Here is a 24,634-nt window from a genome sequence, read left to right on the forward strand (position 1 = left end):
TCCAACTTCATCACAATAAGCTTCTATGTTTGTGTTGTCAAACTCTTTGCCATTGTCACTTCTTATCTTCTTGAGCTTCACTTCAAATTCATTTTGAGCTCTCTTGGCAAACTTCTTGAAACAAGATGCAACTTCGGATTTGTCATGAAGGAAGAACACCTATGTATACCTTGAATAGTCATCCACAATCACAAGACAATAGAGATTTCCTCCCAAACTCTTGTATGTTGTTGGTCCAAATAAATCCATGTGTAGGAGTTCTAGCACTCTTGTGGTTGACATGAAAGCTTTGGTTGGATGAGTGTTTGCAACTTGCTTGTCGGCTTGACATGCACTACAAAGCTTGTCCTTCTCAAACTTCACATCCTTCAACCCTCTCACCAAATCATTTTTCATAAGCTTCTTGAGTGAGCTCATCCCGATATGAGCAAGTCTTCTATGCCATAGCCACCCAAGTGTTGTTTTGGTGAATAGGCAAGTCTTCAAGTTTGCATCTTCAGAGGTGAAGTCAACTAGATATAAGTTGTTATATCTAAATCCATTGAGCTCTCATACTCAAGTCTTGCCTTGCCCTTATCTTGGCTAGCTTTGAATGCTAAGTCCTTCTCTTTCTTCTTTGTAGAGGATGAGCCATCTTGTGGCGTGATGTGCATGTACATCTCATAGCATTGATCTTTCCCAAGATTTGTGTCGATGTAGCGGCGGAAAGATCACCTTGATGTAGCACGGTCACAATATGCCCATATTTATCAATGGGGAGGACACTCAAGATCTTTCTCACAACGTCGGATGGTGACATTTGAGTAAGTCCAAGCCCATTGACTTCCTCTACAAGAACATTTAAGCGAGAATACATTTCATTAGCACTTTCTTTGGGAAGCATCTCAAAAGAATTTAGCTTTTTAATCACAAGATGATAGCGTTCCTCACGCTCACTCTTGGTTCCCTCATGGAGCGCACAAACGTCCGACCATAGTGCATGGGCGTCTTTGTGGTTCCTTACACGATTAAACACATCTTTACAAAGGCCTCTAAAGATGGTGTTGCGAGCCTTTGCATTCCATTTTTCATAATTTACTTCATTGCCTTGAAGTTGTGCGGCATTCTTAGGTGTTGGGAACCCTTGAGAGGCGGCTCTAAGAATTCCAACGTCTAGAGCTTCTAAGTATGCCTCCATGCGAATTTTCCAATATGGAAAATCATCCCCCTCGAAGATAGGAGGAGGTCCATCCCCGTAAGACATCTTGCTCTAAGCGGTTAGGCTTAAAAACATGAGCACAAGGCTCTGATACCAATTGAAAGGATCAAGATGCCCAAGAGGGGGGGTGAATTGGGCTAATTCTAAATTTTCTTGCAATAATAAAATCCTACGGATAGCCCAATTAACCCCTTGTGCCTAGAGAAGTGTTTCTATCAAATCAACACACAAATGACTTGCACCCTATGTTCCAAACTTACTCTAGCATAGCAATTCTATGAATGTAAAACAAGTATTGAATTGCTCAAAGTAAATACTCAAAGTAAGTGCTCAAAGTAAATAGGGAGAGAAAGTAACGCGGCGATGTTTTGCTGAGGTATCGGAGAGTCGCCACTCCCCACTAGTCCTTGTTGGAGCACCCATGCAAGGGTGTAGCTCCCCCTTGATCTGCGCAAGGATCAAGTGCTCTCTACGGGTTGATTCTTCGATACTCCGTCACGGCGAATCACCCAAAGCCGCTCACAACTTGAGTTGGGTCACCCACAAGCTCCCCTGGGTGAACACCAAACTCCCAATCACCACCAAGCCATCTAGGTGATGGCGATCACCAAGAGTAACAAGCACGAACTCTCACTTGACCACGCGAAGCCTAATGAGAAGATGGATGCACACTTGTCTACTCTTGATTCACTAATGAGGTTTCACTCTTGGATTCTCAAATCACAAACACCTTACTAGGACCTTGCTCTTCTTGGCACTCATAAACGTGTTTCTCAGCTGTTGGAATGAGCAAAAGTGACTCCACTCATGAGTGGAGCTTCTATTTATAAGGCAGCCTGAAAAACGAACCGTTATGAGCTTCTGCGGGGTGACCGGATGCTCTGATCGTTTTGACCGGACGCTCTGGTCAGTTCAACCCGCGAACAGTTTTCAAGTGATGACCGGACGCTGTCAGGGTCTAGTCAGTACCGACCGGACGCGTCCAGTCGCTCTTGGATGCTTACTGTAAATGACCAGACGCTGGATACTCAGGGTCTGATCACCACTGACCGGACGCGTCCGGTCGCACTTTCTCAGGTCTAGACCCTTACTGGAGTCGACCGGATGTTGGCCCTCAGCGTTCGGTCACACGACCTTCCAGTGTCCGGTCACACTAGACTTGTTCTTCACAGTTAAATGAACTGACTGGACCCTGCGGCCAGCGTCCGGTCGCACCGAAGCCAGCGTCTGGTCAGTATTTGACCCTCCATTCACTTCCAACTTTCGATCATATGTGAATGAAGTTTGCTCCAAAGGATCTTAGGCATTCATAGGAGCTACCTAGAGCTAGTTTTAACAAGTGTGCACCACACCTAACTCACTAGACTCAACTAGGTCAAGCTACCCGTTCATACCCCCCTTCATAGTATGGCCAAAGGAAAAACAAAGTCCTAAACTACTCTAAGTGTCTCTTCAACTTCAATCGACACTTAGAACTAGTTATCCTTAACCTTGTCATCCATCCTTTGAAAACCGAAATGATTTCCATCGTAGGGGCATGACAACCTCGATTGCCCAATCGATCTCCATTACCATGACCTAACTTAATTGCCTCTACAAAACACACGTTAGTCATAGTAATCTTGTATTGACATTAATCACCGAAATCCACTTAGGGGCCTAGATGCTTTCACCATCGACGGTAGTATGCGCTCAATCCATATGTGGTAGTCATGACTCTTCACCCCGTTGACTCGTAGAGTCTCTAAGTTCACTCCCCTACTCAGATTCGCTGCATACCCATTAGGGTACATTAAATTCTTGATCCATCGAAGTACTTCCATCCTTTGATCAATTTTCAAGACATAGGGGGCCCTAGGCCTTCTCCACTGCTTTCCTGTTGCAGGAGGCTGCATTTCTAGGTTTGGCCTATTGCACAACGTCGCTAGGTCCACTCTAGCCTTAGGGTTGTCCTTAGACTTGTCAGTATCCATGAGCGTTGCCCAAAGTGCCTCAGCGATATTCTTTTTAGTGTGCATGACATCAATGTTATGGGGCAGTAGGAGGTCATCAAAATAGGGGAGCCTCATCAAGCCGAACTTATGAGTCCACATATGTTGCTCACCATATCCCACGAAACCACCATCTTCGTTGGGCACGAGAGCATCTATCTGAGCACGAACCTCCGCCCCAGTCCTCAAGTGCGGTCTAGGGTTCGTCACTTTGACACTTTTCGTAAAGCTCTTGACGTCTTCTCTGAATGGATGGTCAAGAGGGAGGAATTGACGATGTTTGTCGAACGATGAATACTTGCCACCCTTCTTCAACCATATGAACCTCACAGCTTCCTTGCATATTAGGCATGGGAACTTCCCCTGAACACACCAGGCGCACATTAACCCATACGCCAGGAAGTCGTGCAGGGAGTAGTGGTACCAGACGTGCATTTTGAAGCTAGTCTTCGTAGCTCGGTCATATGTCCACACCCCTTTGACCCAAGCATCGATCAACTCATCTATCACAGGCTCCATGAAGACACCCATATTACTCCTAGGGTGTCTAGGGATTATCAACGATAGGAACACGATATGCCATTGAAAGGAGACACCGGGGGGGGGGGGGGGGAGATTCAGGGGGATGACGAACACGGGCCAACATGTGTATGGTGTAGCCATCATGCCATATGGATTGAACCCATCTATTGCCAGCACAACACGTACATTACGAGCCTCCTTTGCTTTGAGAGGATGCCACAAATTGAAGTACTTCCATGCATCAGCATCGGATGGATGTACCATCTTCTCAGAATTGTATCGTGTGCCATTTTTGTTCCATGTCATCTATTTCACGGATTCCTCGGTCATGAATAGCTGTTGGAGCCTCGACAGGAACAGAAGGTGTCGTAGGACTCTCATGGGGATCTTAAGCTGCCTCTTCTAGCCATCGCCTGAGTCTACCTCCACGTACCTAGAGGATTTACACTTCGGACAGTACTTTGCATCCGTGTGTTCTTTCCTAAATAGGACGCACCCCTTTGGACACACATGTATCTTGTCATACAGCATCTTAAGTGTAAGAAGGAGCTTCTCTGACTCATACAAGTTCTTTGGCATAATGTGTGTCTTTGGTAGCATATCGCTCAACACGGCCACCATCTTGTCGAAGCCTTCTCGACTTAGGTTTAACTCGGCCTTCAACCCCATTACGTGACCAATGGCATCCAGCTGAGAAACATTAGTATGATCGTGAAGGGGTCTCTATGCTGAGTCCAACATCAGGTAGAAGGCATCTACGGCAGCCTCCATCTCCTCCTTGTCATGTCCTTCAGTGAACTGAGCTTGGTGCGTGTCATCCAACATGTCTGCTACCCTGACATCATCATCGAAAGCCTCAAGCCATGGTCTCACCACCTCCTCCCTGATACGATCGGCTTCACCATGGTGGATCCACCGGTGGTAGCCCAGAGCAAATCCAAACTTCACAATATGTTTACCCATGGTTAACCTATATTTCCTTCTTCTGTTGTCACAACCGCTGCATGGACAAACCACTAGAGAATGGCCTCCAGCACTCTCACCAAATGCATGCTGTAAGAATTCTTCGACCTTGACTATAAACAGCAAGTCGTAATCGTGCTCGTCTCTCCGGAGCGTGTACATCCACTCACGGTCCTCCATCATTTAACAGACATATCAGCACATATGAGTCACCATCAATTGCATCTACATGGTGTCCCTACTCTCTAATAGGTGAGGATAGGTCCTAATCCCACCCGCGGATCCATAGATGAGGTTAGTTTCCATGCTCCCCTCCTATCCGGGATGGAATTTCGGTAGCATCTCCCTGCTGTTCTCCCGATACACGTCCTGCAAGGGAGAGTGTGTATCCGGAGAACAATAGGGGGTGATGTCGAAACACCGTCTTGGACCAGAGCGGACCATGGAAACTAACCTATCTACGCATCCGTGGGCTGTCCAAAAAATGTGAACAATCCAAAACAGAAACGCTCGCAGATATGCAAAGATCTGCATACCTCCAAAGATATCTCTTTCGGACAGGAGATGCCTAACTAGGCTACACCAATCTACGACGACAGACAAGCGGAAAAAAGAGATGATTTATACCTAGGGTGTCGGTGAAGTCAGGCTAGCGAGGCAGTGGCGAGTCGACGCAGTGGCAAGGCGACGTAGTGCAGGTAGACCCGCGACGTCGACGAAGACGATCGGGGACCTCCGGGTCACCTCTGACAGGTCCTGCTCTACAAAAGAAGAAACACGACACTATAAGTTCAAAATTTCGGCAGCACCTCCCCTGCACGGGGAGGTTTCCAAAACCTATAAAAAACAACGGCACGAAGGCCGACAATCACAAATGGCACGAAGGCCGATAAGCACAGCGGCACAAAGGCCGACATCACAATGGCACGAAGGCCGACAAGCGGAGAAAGGGTGGATATACCTTGCCCACGCTCGTAGGCGCTTCAGTGACGGTAGGGGCGTCGGCGAGACGAGCACGCGGAGAAGACGGCCGAGGCACCTCCTCCTCCCCTCCACCTTGGCTTCCTCCCCCTCTCCCCCTCTCCCCTTCTCCTCCTCCTTCCTCTCCTCCTCCTCCTTCCTTTTTCTTCTCTTTTTTCCTTCTCCTTCTTCTTCCTTTTCCTTCTCTTTCTTTCTCCTCTTTCTTCTTCCTTCTTCTTCCTTCTTCTCCTCCCTTCTTCTTCTTACTGCTGCTTCCTCCTCCTTCTTCCAAGCCGGTGGCAAGAGTAGGAGAGCACGGAGGCGCGCGGGGCCGGCGCGTGCAGGGGAGGACGGTCGCGAGCACCGGCGGTGGCAGCACGCGCAGACGGCGGCAGGCCGCACTGACGGCGGCGGCGTGCGTGTGGCCGGGCGGCGCGGGCGGGCTAGGGGGTGCTTGGGGACGGGCGATGTAGGGGCGGGGGCGCGCGGGGGGCGGGGGCTCACCGGCGTGGGCGCGTTGGGGAGCCGCGCGGCCGGGCTGGGGGGTGCTCGGGGGCGGGGGCGCGCGGTGGCGGGGGCTCGCCAGGGAGCCACGCGGCCAGGCGACGCGGCCGGGGCTGGGGGGTGCTTGGGGGGCGGGGGCGCACGGTGGCGGGGGCTCGCCGGCGTGGGCGCGCCGGGGAGCCGTGCAGCCGGGCTGGGGGGTGCTCGGGGGCGTGGATTGCAGGGGCGGGGGCTAGCCGCGTGTGGGCGCGCTGGGGAGCTGCGCAGCTGGGCGGCGCGGCTGGGCTAGGGGGTGCTTGGGGGCGGGCGATGCAGGGGCGGGGGCGTGCGGTGGCGGGGGCTCGCCGGCGTGGGCGCGCCGGTGTGGTGGAGCGGGGGTGGCGGCGCTGGCGGGCCGGGATGCGCGGCGGGCGGATAGGGTTCTGGGGGGGGGGGGATTTTGGGCCGACGGCCCATCTTCTATTGGCCCTTTGCCGAGTGCTCCAGAAAGGGGCACTCGGCAATTTTTTTTTATTTTTTAAAAACATATTTTGCCGAGTGTAAGCCTTGGGCACTCGGCAAATTTTTTTAATTTTTTAAAACTTATTTTGCCGAGTGCCAGCACCAGGCACTCGGCAAATTTTTTATTTTTATTTTTGAAAATCAACTTTGCCGAGTGCCCCCTGGGCCGGCACTCGGCAAAGCCCACTTTGCCGAGTGCCCCCCATGGCACTCGACAATTTTTTTTTGATTTTGGGCCCAAATTTTTTTTCTGTGGCCTTGTGACAGTATTTCAAACTCTATTTTAAAATTTGGGGCAATTTTGATTTTTTTATATATTTCATTAGTTTATTTCGTTTCGTCGATTTTTTTTTTGGGATATTTCAAATTTGAACTGCAGGACATGGAATAATGAACTTTGGTCATCCAAAAATTGATACTCATGATATTTAGGGTATGTTTACCAGGAACTCACATGAAATCTCGAGCATCTCGTTGACGTAACATGTCGAGGTACTTGTCGGAAATATGATTTTAAATTATATAAAATGCAAACGAAGTCCGAAAATCACGAAACTTGTCGAGGCGTCGTGTTATCGCATGTGGAGGCTGTGGTAAAAAATTATGAAGGTTTCGAGCAAGTTGTGACGTCGGATGTCAAAAACCCAGATATCTCCACATGTGATCACGAGTGCCGCCCCATGGTGGGCACTCGGCAAAGTGGGCTTGGGCTTTGCCGAGTGCCGGCCCAAGGGGCACTCGGCAAAGTTGATTTTCAAAAATAAAAAAAATGCCGAGTGCCTGACGCTGGCACTCGGCAAAATAAGTTTTAAAAAATTAAATTTTTTTGCCGAGTACCCAAGGCTTACACTCGGCAAAATAAGTTTTTAAAAATAGTTTTTTTGCCGAGTGCCATCCGTTAGGCACTCGGCAAAATCTGACGGCAGGTGGCCGCCGTCACGGGCCGGCCACCTTTTGCCGAGTGTCGCGGCACTCGACAAAGCCCAGCTTTGCCGAGAGCCAGACTTTGCCGAGTGCCTGGCACTCGGCAAAGCCACCTTTGCCGAGTGCTTTATTTTGCCGAGTGCGGCACTCGGCAAAATATTTCTTTGCCGAGTGCCCCGATAAAAAGCACTCGGCAAAGTCTCAGGCACTCGGCAAAGTACAGTTTTCCAGTAGTGGCTCTAAGTGCACAAAAATTAATCTTACCTAACTTCGATGCAAAATATTTTTAGAGCTTTATAAAATACCGTGGTTTTGTAAAATACTTTGCTTTTGGAGCATCATAAAGTGTTTGGATTTAGGATTTAGGGTCTATGGTATAATATTGCTAAAACTGTAATCTTTTTAGAGATCCAAAACTCCATACTAGGAGTCTGTTTGGATATGATAGTTTAAGAAAACTATGGTATTAAATAACCATGGTTTTATATAAGTAAAAGAATATGCAAAACCATGCAGAAAAAGAGGTTCAACGTGGAGTTTTTACTAAAACTCTAAAAAGGTTGTGCTTTTAGCAACACCATAGCTTTAAAAACTAGGGATTTGTTACATCAAAACACCTCACAAACTTTGAAAACTAAAGTATTTTATAAAACCACATTATTTATCAAATACTTTAAAACTTGGGCCTAAACCCTCTTTTTTTCCTCCCTAAATCATGATTTTATATGTCTATGGTTTCTAAAACTACAATTTCTTAATATCATGGTTTTCTTAATACTTCAACATCAAACATGATCTAAGTGTTGTAGCTTTCCTACCCCGTGAACACATGGAAATTCCGAACTATTGGAAAATCAGGGCGCTTACCCCTATTAGAATTTAGATTACTCCTTATATTAGCAATCAACTAGAGGTCAAAATCCACGGTTCAAACAAAATCAAAGTTCTTTTCCGCTGAAAGTAAATAAGTCTTGAATTCACGTCCTTAAATATGGCCCTGTTCGTTTCGGTGAAATTTGGCTTATGCTGATTTGTTGTGAGAAGAAAACACTTCGTTCGCTGAAAAGCACTGCTGAAGTAGTTCAAGCGAACAGGGTGGTAAGTCATGCACAAACACACACACGGCCGCGCATGCACGCATGCACACAAAAAATAAGCTGGCAACATTTCATGAAAAAAGCCAAATACGACAACAAATGGGTAATCTCATCAAATTTTTGAGGATGTGAGTATCTGACCATATGTAGATGTCACACATTTATCCCTTCATCCAATAAGAGATGAGGTCATGCCATCTCCTTTTATTCGGTACCTTCCTTAATCTTACGTATTTTCCTATAAAATTGAACTGATTCATGTGAAATTCTTATATTTCAAAGGGGCCCTTAATATCCGCAAACAACTTTCCCTTGATTTAAGCATATAATTATTAGCATTCTTTTTTTCCTTTAGGAAAAAACACACAAATATAGATGCTCACATACATTAGCTGCTATGAATGCACATATGCACATTTTATCTCTATGAACGCCTCCGAAATATTAGATCTACAGATTTTGAGATTGAACAACAAGTCTAAAAGCCACGTCATCTTATACTGAAAAAAGGCATCTACCATGATTCGCAAATTTTATCACTAAAAATATAATTAGCCATAAATTGCTAAGTATAAGCCCTTACCTCAAGTAGGGTTCTGACATTCTGCGACAAAATTTATGCGGGCCGGAATGGTACTCTGATTATTGGAGCACCTAAAAGTTCATGGACTATTATAAAAAAAAAAGTTCATGGACTAACTACCCATCGGGTGTTGACATTAGTGTACATCTTCCCAGCTCGGCCCTTCCGGCCCATCTTGTCGCTCTTCCAGCCTTTCCAGTCAGTGCTTCAACGGCCACCACTTTGTCGAAACTCGAAACTACGTCTGTCAGCTGAAGAAAGCGTAATTCTAGGACAAGTACGCCAGCGTCTGGATGCCACCTCACGCCTCACCGAAGCAAAGCGTCGCCGCCTTCCACTGGGCCCCAGGCGGCGCGCCTCCAAGCGCAAGCTGCAAAAGGCGGGCCGAGACCGAGAGGCGTTTCGGTTTGATTTCGCCTGCCCACGCCGCCGGGAGGGGGGAAGACCGACGACGCACCACCCAACCCATGGCGGCAGCGACGCTCCCATCCGCCTCCGCCAAGGTGGCGGTCCGGAACATAGCCCGCGCCGTGTCCTCGAGCCAACCGCTCCTCCTCCTCCACGCCTCCTCCCGCCGCGGCCGCGGCCTTCACCCCCTCCCCCTCGCCGCCTCCGCCGCGTCCCAGGGCGCCCACCTCCGACGCGCGCTTTCCGTCTCCGCCTCCGCGGCCGCTGGAGGGAACAACGGCTTCGCGCCGCGGGCGGCCGAGAGGGAGTACGACTACGACCTCTTCACCATCGGCGCGGGAAGCGGGGGCATGCGGGCGTCGCGCGTTGCGTCCGCCCTCTACGGCGCCCGCGCCGCCGTCTGCGAGATGCCCTTCGCCACCGTCGCGTCCGACGCCCTCGGCGGCGTCGGTGGCACGTAAGCAGACGCCCCTCTCCCACCCTGTAATCAGTAGTTCAATACAATTCATTTGTTTTCACGGCGAATGTTTGGTTCGCCTTATGCGTTTGTGCTCAATACACTTAGCTCCATGAATGATCAGTTGCTCTGCGATCGTTAATTTAGTATGAGTGGAGACGATGGCATGACCTTTAAGCACAATCTCGTCCCATCTATTTTTATGCGCATCCCGATCAACGATCAGGTGACCACTATATGAATGTGAAAACTGATCAGTACATTCACCACTTAGAGCACATGTTTTCGGAAGCCATTAACATAATAGTATCGTTGCATTCAGAGATACTATAGCTATATGCTATGAAGGAAAAGAAAAAAGAAAACTGTAGAATGTGTACGAGCTCAGCTGGAGACAAAATTTGCCATACATCAATCGACAATGGAAGGTTGCAGTGAGCAGGTGCAGAAGTGACAAAGAGCATACATTTTGCAAACTACTATGGACTGTTGATTACTGCCACGATGTACTGAGTTAGCATGACATTTTACTGCTATTAGCATCCTATTGATTGATTTTCTTTTTAACTGGTTATGCTGTTTCATTTCCCTCCAACTTGAAGACAGGCTCCTCGTGCTACAATACAAATAATGTTCATAATAACTATGTTTAATTGATCGGTCTTTCCTTGAACTCTTCTTAACTCATTTTGGTGTCAAAACTTTTCATATAGGATTAAGTCCACTTTTGGCCCCTCAACTATTGTGTTGGTCTAATTTTAATCATCAACTACAAAACCGTCTAGTACCGGTACCCCAACTGTCAAAACCGTTCACTTTTAGCACCTGGGCAGGGACAAGGCCGTTTTGACCAACGTTGAGCGGTTTTGACGAGCCAGCCGCAAGTAGGAAAGCGCCAGGCAAGCAGTGCCACTGCACCAGGCAGCAACAACGTAGCACATCCACTCATCATCGACTCATTGTCCAAACACCCCCGGCCGCGGGCGGCTGCGCTCGCTCTACTGTCCTGCCCCCCCACGCGCACAACACAAGCAACAGCAGCCCCGATGGCCGCCGCCGCCGCCGCGTCCTCCGTCGCAGCCTGCTTCCTCTCCCCGCTCCCGCCGCCACGCTGCCCGCGTCATTTCCTCAGGCACCTCGCGTGCGCCAGGCCACCAAGCCCGCGCCCGCGCCCGCCTCCGCCTCCTCGCTTGCCCTCCCCGTCAGGTGGGCCTCCCCGTCCCCGTCCCAAGGCTCGTCCGCCATGGACGCGGCAGCTTGCTCGCGCTTGCCCGACAGCAGCACACGTCTCAATTGCGCATGCTAGCCGGCCATGGCGCGGCCGCTTGCTCGTTCGGTGGCCCCCGCTCGTGAGCCCGACGGGGTCGTGGTGCCTTCACCGCCGAGCATCGAGGCGTGGGAGTTGTCGGGGGCTGGCAAGCCTAGTAGCGGTAGCGGCGCGGGCGCAAAGCAGTGGGGGCGTGCTCGCCCACCTGGCAGCAGTGCAGCAGTTGCGCTCACCGGCCATGGCAGTGGCAGCAGCAACACGGCAGCACGCGAGTAATTATTAGCTGGCTAGCTAGGCCTATAGCTCGGAGATCATGAAGCACGAGTACCAAGACGCCGGCGGGAGCGACGACGACATGGGCTCCTCCAAGGACAAGATGATGGTTGCGGCGGCGGGGGCAGGGGAGCAGGAGGAGGAGGAGATGGACGAGATGCTGGCCGCGCTCGGATACAAGTTGCGTTCGTCGGATATGGCGGACGTCGCACAGAAGCTGGAGCAGCTCGAGATGGCCATGGGGATGGGCGGCACCGGCGCTACCGCTGATGACGCTTCATCTCCCACCTCGCCACGGACACCGTGCACTACAATCCCTCCGACCTGTCATCCTGGGTCGAGAGCATGCTGTCCGAGCTCAACGCGCCCCCGCCGCCGCTTCCGCCCGCGATGCTGCTGGCCCCGAGGCTCACGTCCACCTCGTCCACCGTCACAAGTGGAGCCGCCACCGGTGCTGGCTACTTTGATCTCCCGCCTGCCGTCGACTCGTCCAACAGCACCTACGCCCTGAAGCAGCTCCACGGACTCGACACGGGAGCCCAAGCGGATGCGGACTGGCGGCGGCAGCACGTTGTCTTCCTCTTCCTCGTCGTCATCCATGGATGGCGGTCGCACTAGGAACTACGTGGTCGAAGCTGCCCCACTCGCGACGCAAGCGTCCGCGGCGGCAGCGCGAGAGGGAGGAGAGGGAGGTGATGAGTGGGTGACGTGTTGGCCCCATATGTCACTGGGATGGAGGTTGGCATCCTACGTGGCGGTCAACACCAGCGTGGCATGGTCAAACCCGCTCCACGTAGGACAAAACAGCCCTGCCCGCGTCCAGGTGCTAAAAGTGAACGGTTTTGACAGTTGGGGTATCACCGCTAGACGGTTTTGTAGTTGAGGGTTAAAATTAGACGAACCCTATAGTTGAGGGGCCAAAAGTGGACTTAATCCTTTCATATAAGATGTTAGTTTATTTGTATTTCAGATGTGTGCTTCGTGGCTGTGTTCCGAAGAAACTGTTGGTGTATGCATCCAAATACTCTCATGAGTTTGAAGAGAGCCATGGCTTTGGGTGGGTGTATGAAACTGATCCAAAGCATGATTGGAGAACTCTGATAACCAACAAAAATTTGGAGTTGCAGCGCCTTGTGGGAATTCAGACAAATACACTGAAGAATTCAGGGGTTACTGTAATTGAAGGCCGTGGAAAGGTTGGGTAATGTTTTAATGGAGATTAACTTTCTACGAATAACTTCCTGTTGAGGGATTCATGCAATAATGATAGCAATTGATACATAATCTGTTTAAATTATGCAGATTGTTGACCCACATACTGTCAGCGTGGATGGCAAGCTTTACACTGCCAAAAACATACTTGTAGCTGTTGGCGGTCGGCCGTCCAAACCAAACATCCCAGGGATAGAGCATGTCATTGATTCTGATGCAGCATTGGATTTGCCTTCCAGACCTGAGAAGATTGCAATAGTGGGAGGTGGATATATTGCTTTGGAATTCGCTGGTGTTTTCAATGGCTTGAAGAGTGATGTTCATGTTTTCATCCGCCAAAAGAAAGTGCTGAGAGGCTTTGATGAGGAGGTGAGAAAGTATCATAAAATAAAATACTTGGATATCAAAATTCAAGGTGCTAATCTGAGTTGAAGATCTATGCCTTGAGTTATATCCTAACTGCTTTGTTTAGGTCAGGGATTTTGTTGCAGAACAGATGTCTTTGAGGGGTGTCAAATTTCATATAGAACAAAGCCCTGAAGCAGTAACTAAGTCAGATGATGGTTTGCTGTCTCTGAAGACAAACAAAGAAACTGTCAGTGGGTTCTCACATGTCATGTTTGCAACAGGTCGAAAGCCAAACACAAAGGTTAATATCATTTTACCACGTCATTTCTGCTTATGTTTTATGACATATATGTAGTATTCTCTTTGCATGCATCTTGATACAAAGCGTATGTTTTTAGAATTTGGGTCTGGAAGATGTCGGGGTCAAAATGGATGAGCATGGTGCTATTGTGGTACGTATGTAATATAATGAGATCAAATTTTGTGCATTTACTTGGACTTAAAAACTTTCCTGACTGTTGATCATCATTAAATGGCATTGGGAACTCATGGAATAAATCTGTCATTCTAGGTTGATGAGTATTCTCGGACTTCAGTTGACTCAATCTGGGCTGTAGGGGATGTCACCAATAGATTGAACCTGACGCCAGTTGCATTAATGGAAGCTGGGGCAATAGCAAGGACCATTTTTGGCAATGAACCTACCAGAGCAGATTACAGGCACATTTGTATATGATGTACTTCATGTTAGTTCATGAAAACCCATATGCCCCAACCTTTTACTGAATGTCAGTCACGTAAACTACTTTTGGCTATAAATTTTGAAATAAATTTGTACTTTGTGCTTTTTGATAGTGCCGTGCCATCTGCTGTGTTTTCTCAACCGCCAATTGGGCATGTTGGCCTTACTGAAGATGAGGTAATATAATTCACAATTGTATTCATTTGAAATTCATAACTTCTTTTTGTCAGTCTATGATTAATTGAGTAAAACATTACACTTGCAGGCTACTGAAACATATGGTGATATTGACATCTACATATCAAATTTCAAACCTCTCAGGGTAACTCTTTCTGGTCTACCTGATCGTGTGTTTATGAAGGTTATTGTGTGTGCCAAAACAAACAAAGTCCTTGGAGTGCACATGTGTGGTGAAGATGCACCTGAGATTATTCAGGTTTGTGCTTGGCATTGATTTTCTAGTGATTTATATCTTCATATCCATTCTTTAGTTAATTCATTATGGATGTACATTAATATACAGGGTATTGCAATTGCTGTTAAGGCTGGGTTGACGAAGCAAAATTTTGATTCCACTATTGGTGTTCACCCAACAACTGCTGAGGAATTTGTCACAATGAGAAACCCAACTAGGAAGGTCCGAAGAGATACTACTGCTGAGGTATGTTAATTCCATATTACATTGTAGAAATACATTGTTTAACTCTGCTCAACTAGTATGTTCTTTGTCTACTTCTTACCTATTCATCTTACAACTTCAGGCAAAGACTAAAGACGAGGCTGCAAGTCAGAAGTAGCTATCACTCGTTTTACAGTGAGGTAAGCATTTGAAACACGAAATACGAATTTAGAATCGTGTGGCATGATCGACTTCTTTCTTAAATATAATGGAGAGTAATAAATTGCTCTTTGTTATTATCCTGTACCTCACCAACATCATCCCAAAACTGTGCTCTTGTAGTTTTGTTGACAAGAGTTATCTGTCGTATTGAACCTTTACAATGCAATGGGGTTTTTCTACAAAGTAACATAAATGAGCTTTTGTAATATGTTTTTGACAACTTGCAAATGAATGAATGCGATTGTTTTTATTCCTCCATTTGTTTGACTATGATGTAGTTTTGCTTGCAGGCATTCAGAGGCGGCACATCCAAACCTGGTCAGTATCTAACTTTCGGAACAAGAGGCGGGTAACTGTATAGTAGAGTAGCATTTGGTGAAGAATCCACGATTGCAGCTGCTGAAGAATGAAGATGTATTGTAACAATGAACAACTATCTCATATTGCATTACTTTCGTAACACGTTGTTGAACACCTAGTGTAGAAATTGCATTACTTTTGCAGCGCTTTGTTGAAATAGATACTGAAGAAGTGGAGATCTTGGTATAACCGCATAGAGTATATTTAGATGGTTTTCTTCTGTTGGGGTATATCCAGTTTACTGGCTTATATGCATGCATATGCATCAACCCTTTTTTTTTCTTCCTTCCAGACACGCTGAAGTAACTATTATCTGAGTTTTATTTATTTTGTTGTTGTAAGTGTTGTCATGGTGCCTTCTCTTGTGTATATGTTTTTCTCGAAACAAACTCTTTCTATATATGTTTTCAGATAATAATGTGTCAGCATATATCAAATACCATACTTGGGCGGAGACGACCAAAAGGTTAAAAAATGAAAGATTGTGATGGTTGAAGCCTATAAATAAAGTGAATGATTTTAGAGTTAAGGGTTGCAAAATGTAATAGTGTGACACTTGCAGATTGAAAAAGGTTATTGTTCTTTTTTTTATACAATCATTATTGGAGTGGTTGTTTTATCGCAGCCTCGAGGCTGCGACCGTGCTCCGCCGCGCCTCCCGCCTGTCTTCTCCACCGTGCCTCCAGTGCCGCCTTCTCTCCACTACGCCTCCCTCTCTCCACCACGCGCTCATGCCTGCCTTCCTCTCCACCGCGCCTCCCGCCTTCCTTCTCCACCGGAGCAGCCCGCCATGGCCTTCTCTACCGGATCTGTCGCGGCCTTCTTCACCGGAGCGGTAAGCTCTACACCACTGGTGAACTCTACATGCTGACGAGCCTCCATTCTCCCAAGCGACAATGAGATGTTGTACTGAAAGCGCATGTTGCAGGCGTATATTTCAAGTGTTTCCGATGTTTCAGAGGTATATTGCAGTGTTTCCCACCATGGGCAATTAAAGCCGTGGACAAACTGCGGAGAAGTTTTCTTTGGAGGGGCCGCAAAGATGCTCGTGGAGGACACTGTCTTGTGGCTTGGGGAAAGGTTACCCGTCCACTTGAACTAGGTGGGCTTGGCATTTCTGACCTCAAGCATCTTTGTTGGGCACTAAGGATGAGATGGGTTTGGTTGAAAAAAACTGAACCTCATCGCCCATGGGCAGCCCTTCCTATTCAGATCCTGGGCCAAGTTTATGCCTTCTTCTCGATAGCCGTTATATCAGAAGTGGGCAATGGGAATCACACTTTGTTCTGGACTGATCGTTGGATCCATGGACAGTGTATCGCTGACCTTGCACCGAGACTACTCGAAGCCATCCCGAAGAGAAGGGTGAAGCAACGTACGGTACAGGAAGCTCTTACTGGTCGCAGCTGGGTTTTGGATATTAAGGGAGCCCGCACTGTAGGTGTTATTATCGACTTCCTCCATCTCTGAGAATTGCTGTACAATTTTGAGTTAGAGCCTGATGTTGAAGATGTCCACATTTGGAGAACCTGGGCACTGCCCAAATGTCGTTTTTTTCTTTGGTTGGTGGCCCACAATCGGTGCTGGATAGCAGATCGCCTTGCGTGTCGTGGGCTGCCTCATCCTGTGCAGTGCCCTCTCTGTGATCAGGAGGATGAGACTATCAACCACCTCCTAGTCTCCTGTGTCTTTGCTAGACAATTTTGGTATCTCCTTTTGAGACAGGTCGGCCTACACTCTTTGTCACCACAGCCTTCTGATTCTTCCTTTGATATATGGTGGGAAAAGGCTATTCGAGCAACAAGTGGATTAATGCAAAAATGTCTCAACTCTCTTATTGTGCTTGGTGCTTGGACTCTTTGGAATCACCGGAATCGTTGCGTTTTTTATGGAATTACCCCCAACCTTGGACGAGCTCTCTCCCTTGCTGGAGAAGAGCGCCGGTTGGGGAGTGTAGCAGGAGCCAAGGGTCTGTCCTCCTTGACAGCCCCCCTCTTTGGTAGTTAGCTTAGTGATAGTGTTTGGTCGCCTTTTGTCCTTGTCAGGCGCGAATGTTATTTGTGTGGGGTTGTGTGTGGTGTGTGTTGTAGGGCTCTAGCCCCTTTCTTTCTTCTTAATATAATGATGCGCAGCTCTCCTGCGTTTTCAAAAAAAAATATTGCAGTGTTTCATATGGATGTTTCAAAAGTAGATTACGATGTTGCACATATTGCAATGGTTGTACATGTATGTTGCAAGCGTCTATTACAAATGTTTTATCTGTTTTTCAGACGTATGTTGCAAGTGTGTTTATTTGGATATTGCATATGTTTCACACATATGTTGAAAGTGTTTTATCCTCGATGTTGCATATATTTTGCAATGGCCTTTTAAGTGTTTTCATGTGTTTTTTGCAAGTGTTTCAGACACATGTTTCAAGTGTTTCATCTGTCTTCGGATGCATGTTGATAATGTTTCATCTGGATGTCTCAAAAGTAGATCAGATATTGCTACTGGGGACCCACCTGCACAGCCGCCTGCTACAACCACTGGCCGCAGATGTCCAGGCGGGGAAGCGGAGGGGGTGTTAGCGGCCCCCGCGTGGGCGCGCGAAACGGAGTACGGCGCCGGCGTCCGGACGTCAGGGCGTTAGCACTGCCGATACTAATAACCCCTTGCACTCACTAGACTGATCTTCACTGTTAATCAAGTACTCGGTCAGTGCAACTGTTACTACTATTGCTATATGTGCATACAGTGAGTACAATGCCCTTTTGATACACAATATAAAATTAAAACCGGAGCATTGTTTCGCTGTCAGCAAAAGAAGTTATTCCCGGCCGGGAGGGGGCTCTCCTACGTGTCAAAAAGACGGCCATGCCATCTCTAGAGTTGGGGGCATATATCCTTTGATAGGATGAACAAAGTAGCTCCTATCCTAGCTGCTAGTAACATAACATAACATAACACACTAACACATAACATTATGGGTGCAGAAAAGGCTGTCCCATTCTCATGCCATGGATGGGCCGGGCGCACATATCTTTATTGGAATTTTCAGTATACAAAACCTTGATACGTGGTCGACGAATGCACCTTGGAATCTCTCTCTCTTTATATGTAAAGTCCGCCTGCTTTAAAGGACTGGAGTCTAGATAAGATAGGACGTCCATTTTTTGCTTCAAATTTGCACCGGCAAGGACGATGACGTCGTATTCGTAGACCCTCACGGAACAGCAAAGTGAAGGTTGAACAGTTGAGTGACGAGGTTGATGCATGCATTGCCCACTTAAAGCAGCCGATCGAAAGCCCCTATTTTACATTCATCTACAGCTTCAGCGGCGCACAGACTGCTACACTGTCGGCATGGGTCACACCAGAGAACATCTGTTGTGTTCTATAATTGTGGTGAGAAACAGAGAAAGTTATATTCGAGCCAGCAGCTAGCCCATCACATAGCTGTGTGCTAGATGTGATATATATGATCTAGTGTGATCTACTCCTAGTAGGCAGAGGCACGCATGCGTCCCCTTCGATCCTGAGATGCGACTGAACTTTTCTTCCTCCCGGCCGGGCAGCGAGCACTCCTCTGATGGCGATCCATCGAGCTTTCCACCGCCACACCTCATGCATCTTTATTTTCCTATCCACATCTCTCCAATACAACGTGCTAATTCTTCTTCCGTGGACTACACCAAGCCACCTCTCTAGCGGTTTAGTCTACGGATTCATAGTCATTAGGGTGTCTGTATTTGTCGACTTACGGGTGCATGTGTCGTCAGGAAATTAAATACACGTCATTCATAACAGTATTATAATTATATACGAGGACTTGCACCAATAAGCAAATAAATATTCTTAGAAGACAGAGTTTATTGGCTACTATGCGACTGCGATCGAGCTGTCGGCTGCCGACAGTGTGAGATCGAGACCATTCAATCACCGTCGTCCTTTTTTGTAGATGTTGCCAAAGACAACGTCAACGGTGTAGGGGTTAGTTCTAGAAGTGACTGCTTTTCATAAGATCTTCCGTGACAAATATATGAGATCCCAACTTGGACCCACATATATCCAAATTTAGATAAAGCAATTCTTGACGAGACAACTCAAAAACATCTTCTCTAGCTGTTCCAGCCCTCCAAACATTTGCTGCATTTCCCAGTATTTGCTATGATATTCTCCATTCATGTAGGAACGTAGTAGTCTTCATGTCACAAAATCCTGCAACTTAGGAGCTGTTTGGTTGTAGAAATGGAAACGCAAACTTAAATATAATTGAACTGCAAATTAATGTTACCGGCGGGAACAGATTTGAACTAGCTAGCCTTTACGTTTGCGTTACTGTATAGGAACCAAACAGCTCGTTAACTTTAATTTGTTTCAACCTGAGCACGAGCTGAAACTTTCGTCCTAATTAACGGATTATCTATTGTGGTCCTACCTTTGCCTCTACCTATCACTACCACAGGTCCGCAGTCCGCACATCACTGTCGTGTCTAAAATGGGTATGTAACTCGATCCGGTAGAAGGCGATCGACGGTAGGTGATGGAGTTTATCTATCACTATATAGGTTCTCATACCCGATAGTGATACGAAGATATCACTGTCAGGTCAAGGCTGGACCGGGTACTGATATCATTAGAGGCTGTATTTAGTTCGTGAAATTTGGAAATTTGGCTACTGTAGCACTTTCGTTTTTATTTGGCAATTAGTGTTCAATTATGGACTAATTAGGCTCAAAACGTTCGTCTCGCGATTTCCAACCAAACTGTGCAATTAGTTTTTTTCGTCTACATTTAATGCTCCATACACGTATCACAAGATTCGATGTGATGACTACTGTAGCACTTTTTGGAAACTAAACACAGCCAGAATCACTTGTCAGGTCTAGCCTCTACTATACATCGATAGCATTGGAGTCAGTGTCGGGTCTAGCCTCTTCTCTATGCCAGTTCAGTAGCTTCAACCAACAATGACCTACGTTTTCCTATTTTTATATACTTTATTTTGCTTAGGAGTCGAGTTCCATATGGACTATAAATATAGGTAGGGATGAAAACGGTACGGATATTTTCCGACCGTATTCGAAACCGAATCTGTTTAGAGGGGTCGAGATCTGTCCGTATCCGAGTCCGGATATCCAACATCCGATACCGTATCCGTATCCGAATACTCAAATCGCATATTTATGATGTCGATATCCAATCGTATCCTATCCGACATAGTTGACACTATCCGTATTCGAATCCGAATCCGGACAGAAATATGAAAACAAATGTAATATCGGTGATATCCGTTCGTATCCGATCCGTTTTCATCCCTAAATATAGGGCTCATGTAATCCTTTATATCTTAGGCAAGAATTGAGCAGTTACTCTTCCCTCTATCCCTCTCCATCTCTCCTTGTGCCACCTCCCCTCTCCCTGCGCCTGCCCTACCCGAGCCTTCGTCTCCCTCTCTAATGGGGGTAGGGTTCCGATCTTCCATCAGATGGAGATAACTATCGATTTAGTCGGAGAGCGACACACCGATCTAGCTTCAGATTACAAAACTTGAACCATGAAACCTTAGCACCATGTCTCCTCTAGTTATCAATCGTGTCACAATCCGGTTGACCTTACCAAGAAGGCTAATCCATGCTGCGAATTGAAGAATACAAGCGAGAACACGATAGATGCAATCTGAATATGAGTGACAATTGCAGATGTATGATTAAGCACTTGAATTTAGAGTCTCACAAACCGCCTCTGGAATATTGGCGACCGATTTACACTGATGACAACCTTAAGCCAACCATCAATGTAAGTGAATTTACACTGTTGATGAAATATCACCATTTCTACTTAGGCCCTCTTTGGCAGGGCTCCCGCGGCTCCGGCTCCCGCCCCTCCGCACCTGTCGGCCGCCCATGGGCCGACAGGGGGCTACTGTTCACATGAGCCATTTTTCTCTCTCCTCCTTTCCTCTCTCACAGACAGAGGCGGAGTCGGAGAAGCTCGTTTTTCAGGCTCCGCGGCTCTGGCTCCGCCTAGCACCTATCGGCCCATGGGCGGCCGACAGGTGCGGGAGCCAGAGCCGCCGGAGCCCTGCCAAAGAGGGCCTTACATTTCAAACTAACTGTTCACAAGACTGAAAGTGGAAATCCAAGTGTTCTCTGTACTAGTGAACTCCGACTAAGGGCCAGTTTAGATTTCCTCCTCTAAACTTTAGAGCTAAACAAGTGGTCTAAAGTTAGCTTTAACCTTTAGCCCACCTCACATTAAAGCTTTGGGGCTCAAAAGTGAGCTAAAGTGCTCATTTGCTAGCGCTCGGGCGTCCGATCCGAGGTGCTAGCGTCGGACGGTACCTGCTCAGTGACGAGTGAGCACCCCCGTCTCGCACGTTGCCCATGCCGCCGGCCGCTTCCCACACGTATCCCATGTGCAACCCTCAATCTACTTTTATAACATCCAGATACAACAGTTGCAACATATAAAGAAGATATACGAAACACTTGAAATATGCGTCTGAAACACTTGCAAAAACACATAAAAACACTTGAAAACCATTACAAATATATGCAACATCTAGATGAAGCACTTGCAAAACACCTGAAACCACTTGAAAAATACGCTTGCAACATGCATGCATATACAATATCCAGATCTACTTTTGCAACATCCAAATAAAAATACTTGCAACATACGTCTGATATGGATGAAATATTTAGAACATACACTTAAAACATACGTGTATAGCCATTGCAATATGTGTAACATCCTGAACCACTTTTGCAACATCCCGATCTACTTTTGCAACACTGATACGAAACACTTGCAACATACCAATGAAACATCTGAAAAACCTAAAACATATGTTTGCAACATGCACTTTCAGTGCAACATCTCCGTGCTGCCTAGGAATGAAGGTCTCCTTGCTTCTTGGGAATGGAAGCTCATCGGTATGTGAAGTTCACCAGTGTAGAGGTCGTTGCTCCAGTGGAGAAGGTTGTGATAGATCCGATGAAGAAGGCCACGGCAGGTTACTCCGGTGGAGAAGACGGACCGCAATGGGTGGCCACGGTGGGGCACGAGGAGCCATGGAGAGGGAGAAAGACGGGCAGCCGTGCTGGGTGTGGTGGAGATGCCGGACAGCGTGAAGAACGACGAGGCACAGTGCGGCGGAGCGTTGTCGCGGTGCTATGGTGGAGAGCCTTCTGGAGAGGATGAGTGGACAAGAGGCTTCTGGAGAGGGCTGGATGTAAGCATTTTTGTTTTTTATTTGTATGTTGCTGTCTAATTCTGCTTGGGTGTCGAACGCCCTAAGCCTAGCATTTCCAAAAGTTTAGAGAAAATGATCAAACATGCGCTAAGACTCGAGTGCCTCCGTATACGACTTCGAGACTCCGACACGATTACATGCAGGTCGGACTCTAGTCGGTGAGGACACTGGCTCAACATATATAATAAAATATGGCTAAAACTAACGCAAGTCCGTGTATATACAATAAAATAAAGGCGGGCAGATGATAATCACGTGTCTGCATCAAGGCATATGTATATGTAATGATGAAATTACCACTAGCTCTCCAAGTATATTTCTCGAAGGCAATAGTAATTGAAGTCATCTTAATTTGTATGTAGCCTATAATTAAACACATATTTTCTTGGCTTCTTATTTTCTTATTTCTATAATGTTGCTCCACAAAGTTCACCTGGAGTAAATATTTCCTTGTTCAAGATATATTTTTAATTTCGCCACAAGGATCCGTGCCAAACTGAATAGGACAAATTTCATAGTGTTATCTTCTAAATATTTTGAATCATTGCACTTCTTCATACTACACAACAATAATAATACAATTAAGACGTATGAACTCACGGACTTGCCTCCCACCGCTCACTCTTACACGTGCCGCTCGTCCAGTGACCCTATCCTCTCGTCTTGTCCGCGCACCCCGATGCTCGCTATGTCATTTCCTCCCTGCGTCGCCGTGCCCATCCGCCCACCCCACTCCACCTCGCTGCCGCTGGTCCCCCGCAGCGCCGCGCCGCCCCATCCCCTGTGGCCTCCACCGTGCTACCTCCTCCATGCCGCATTCCCCACCAGACCTAGTCTGCCTCACCCGCGCTCCACCGCATTGCCTCCTCGCCGTGGCCGGCCCACTTGCCGTGACTGCCTCCACCGAGCTAGCAAGCCACGGTCACCTCCACCGAACCGGTGAGCCTCCACGACGGATGCTCCAGCAAGCAGGCAAGGGGGACAAGATTCGTGTGACGCCACGCCCACCGACGAGTTGCTCGTGCTGCTATTGCACAGCGAGGTCCAAGCACCGCTGTCGACCTCCACGCTGGTGTGCCTCCATTCGTCCTAGCAAAGCCTATGTTGCAAGAGTATGTTTTAAGTGTTTCAGATGTTTCATCTTGATGTTGCAAAAGTAGATTGGAATGTTGCACATGTTACAGTGGCTATACATGTATGTTTCAAGTGTATGTTCCAAATGTTTCATCTCGTTTGCTAGATGTATGTTTGCACATATTTCATCTAGATGTTGCATGTGTTTTCACACAAATAAAGTATTTTTAGGTGTTTTTTCCAAGTATTTGATACGTATGTTTCGAGTGTTTCAGCTGTTTCACACGTATGTTGCAAGTGTTTCATCTAGATGTTTGAAAAGTAGATCTGGTGTTGCAACTAGTGTTTCAGATGCATGTTTCATGTGTTTCATCTGCCTTCAAACATATGTTGCAAGTATTGCATCTGGATGTTTCAAAAGTAGATCGGATGTTGCATCTCTGTCTTCGCTTTTTTCTACCTCACCTTCGCCCCGGTGTCTCCTCCTTCTCCCGGCGCTAGCTTGGCATCCGCCACCCCCTCCCCTCTCCTAGATGCTGGAGTAGCCACCTACTGTAGTTGCCTGCTGGCCACGTGCATACGTGTGAGAAGCGGAGGGGGCGCGAGCGGGGACTCCCCATGTACAGTCGATCGGGTTAGGCGGCGCGGCCCCACATAGGCAGGCGCGGAATGCAGGTGCGTGGGGGGAGACAGAGTGCAGACGCGGGTGTCCGTCCAGGCGTCTGGGCGCTAGTACTACCGACTACACAAAGATCATTTGTGTAGTGATGCAATTAGATCAATAAAAACTAACTCCAATGTCTTCAAATAGTGGAGTTAGTTCTTTTTCAGATTATTAAGGAATACACAATATTTCATCCCCCAACATTATTCAACCGTGAATGAGTATAGCCATTTGAAAAAATCACTCTTAGTAGCTAGATCACACTTCACCATAAAGTGATAGAGAAACTTTAAATACTAGTACTCAATGAAGAGATTCAAGCTTCCATCCCATTTCTACCACTACTAGGAATATCCACGTCTATGACAAAAATGTTAATGACGAATCCAAAATCGTCATAGAAGATTTCTTTTTATGACGAATATTTCTGTTTCGTCATAGATCAGTGGTGACGATCCTACAACCCTCCCTTTCTATGACGAAATCAGGTATCGTCATAAAAAAT

General features: G+C 47.2%; 1 protein-coding gene and 1 pseudogene across 2 annotated transcripts; both read left to right on the forward strand.

Moving 5' to 3' along the window:
* Positions 1 to 9,594: 9,594 nt before the first annotated feature.
* Positions 9,595 to 15,482, forward strand: LOC136488923 (glutathione reductase, chloroplastic-like). 2 transcript variants are annotated; one of them, XM_066485701.1, is made up of 11 exons: positions 9,595 to 10,108; positions 12,619 to 12,844; positions 12,951 to 13,229; positions 13,333 to 13,509; positions 13,607 to 13,660; positions 13,780 to 13,928; positions 14,064 to 14,127; positions 14,216 to 14,386; positions 14,474 to 14,611; positions 14,712 to 14,769; positions 15,070 to 15,482. In XM_066485701.1, the coding sequence occupies exons 1-10, from the start codon at positions 9,711 to 9,713 to the stop codon at positions 14,745 to 14,747; spliced, it is 1,692 nt and encodes a 563-aa protein (XP_066341798.1). In that variant the 5' UTR covers positions 9,595 to 9,710; the 3' UTR covers positions 14,748 to 14,769; positions 15,070 to 15,482. The 2 variants fall into 2 exon arrangements, with proteins under 2 accessions (XP_066341798.1, XP_066341793.1); XM_066485696.1 differs by having other exon boundaries at positions 15,082 to 15,482.
* Positions 10,184 to 12,571, forward strand: LOC136488937 (DELLA protein DWARF8-like; annotated as a pseudogene).
* Positions 15,483 to 24,634: the final 9,152 nt, after the last annotated feature.

The sequence above is a fragment of the Miscanthus floridulus genome, chromosome 1 (genome assembly GCF_019320115.1).
Source record: "Miscanthus floridulus cultivar M001 chromosome 1, ASM1932011v1, whole genome shotgun sequence".
In the NCBI taxonomy this organism is placed as follows: Eukaryota; Viridiplantae; Streptophyta; class Magnoliopsida; order Poales; family Poaceae; genus Miscanthus; species Miscanthus floridulus.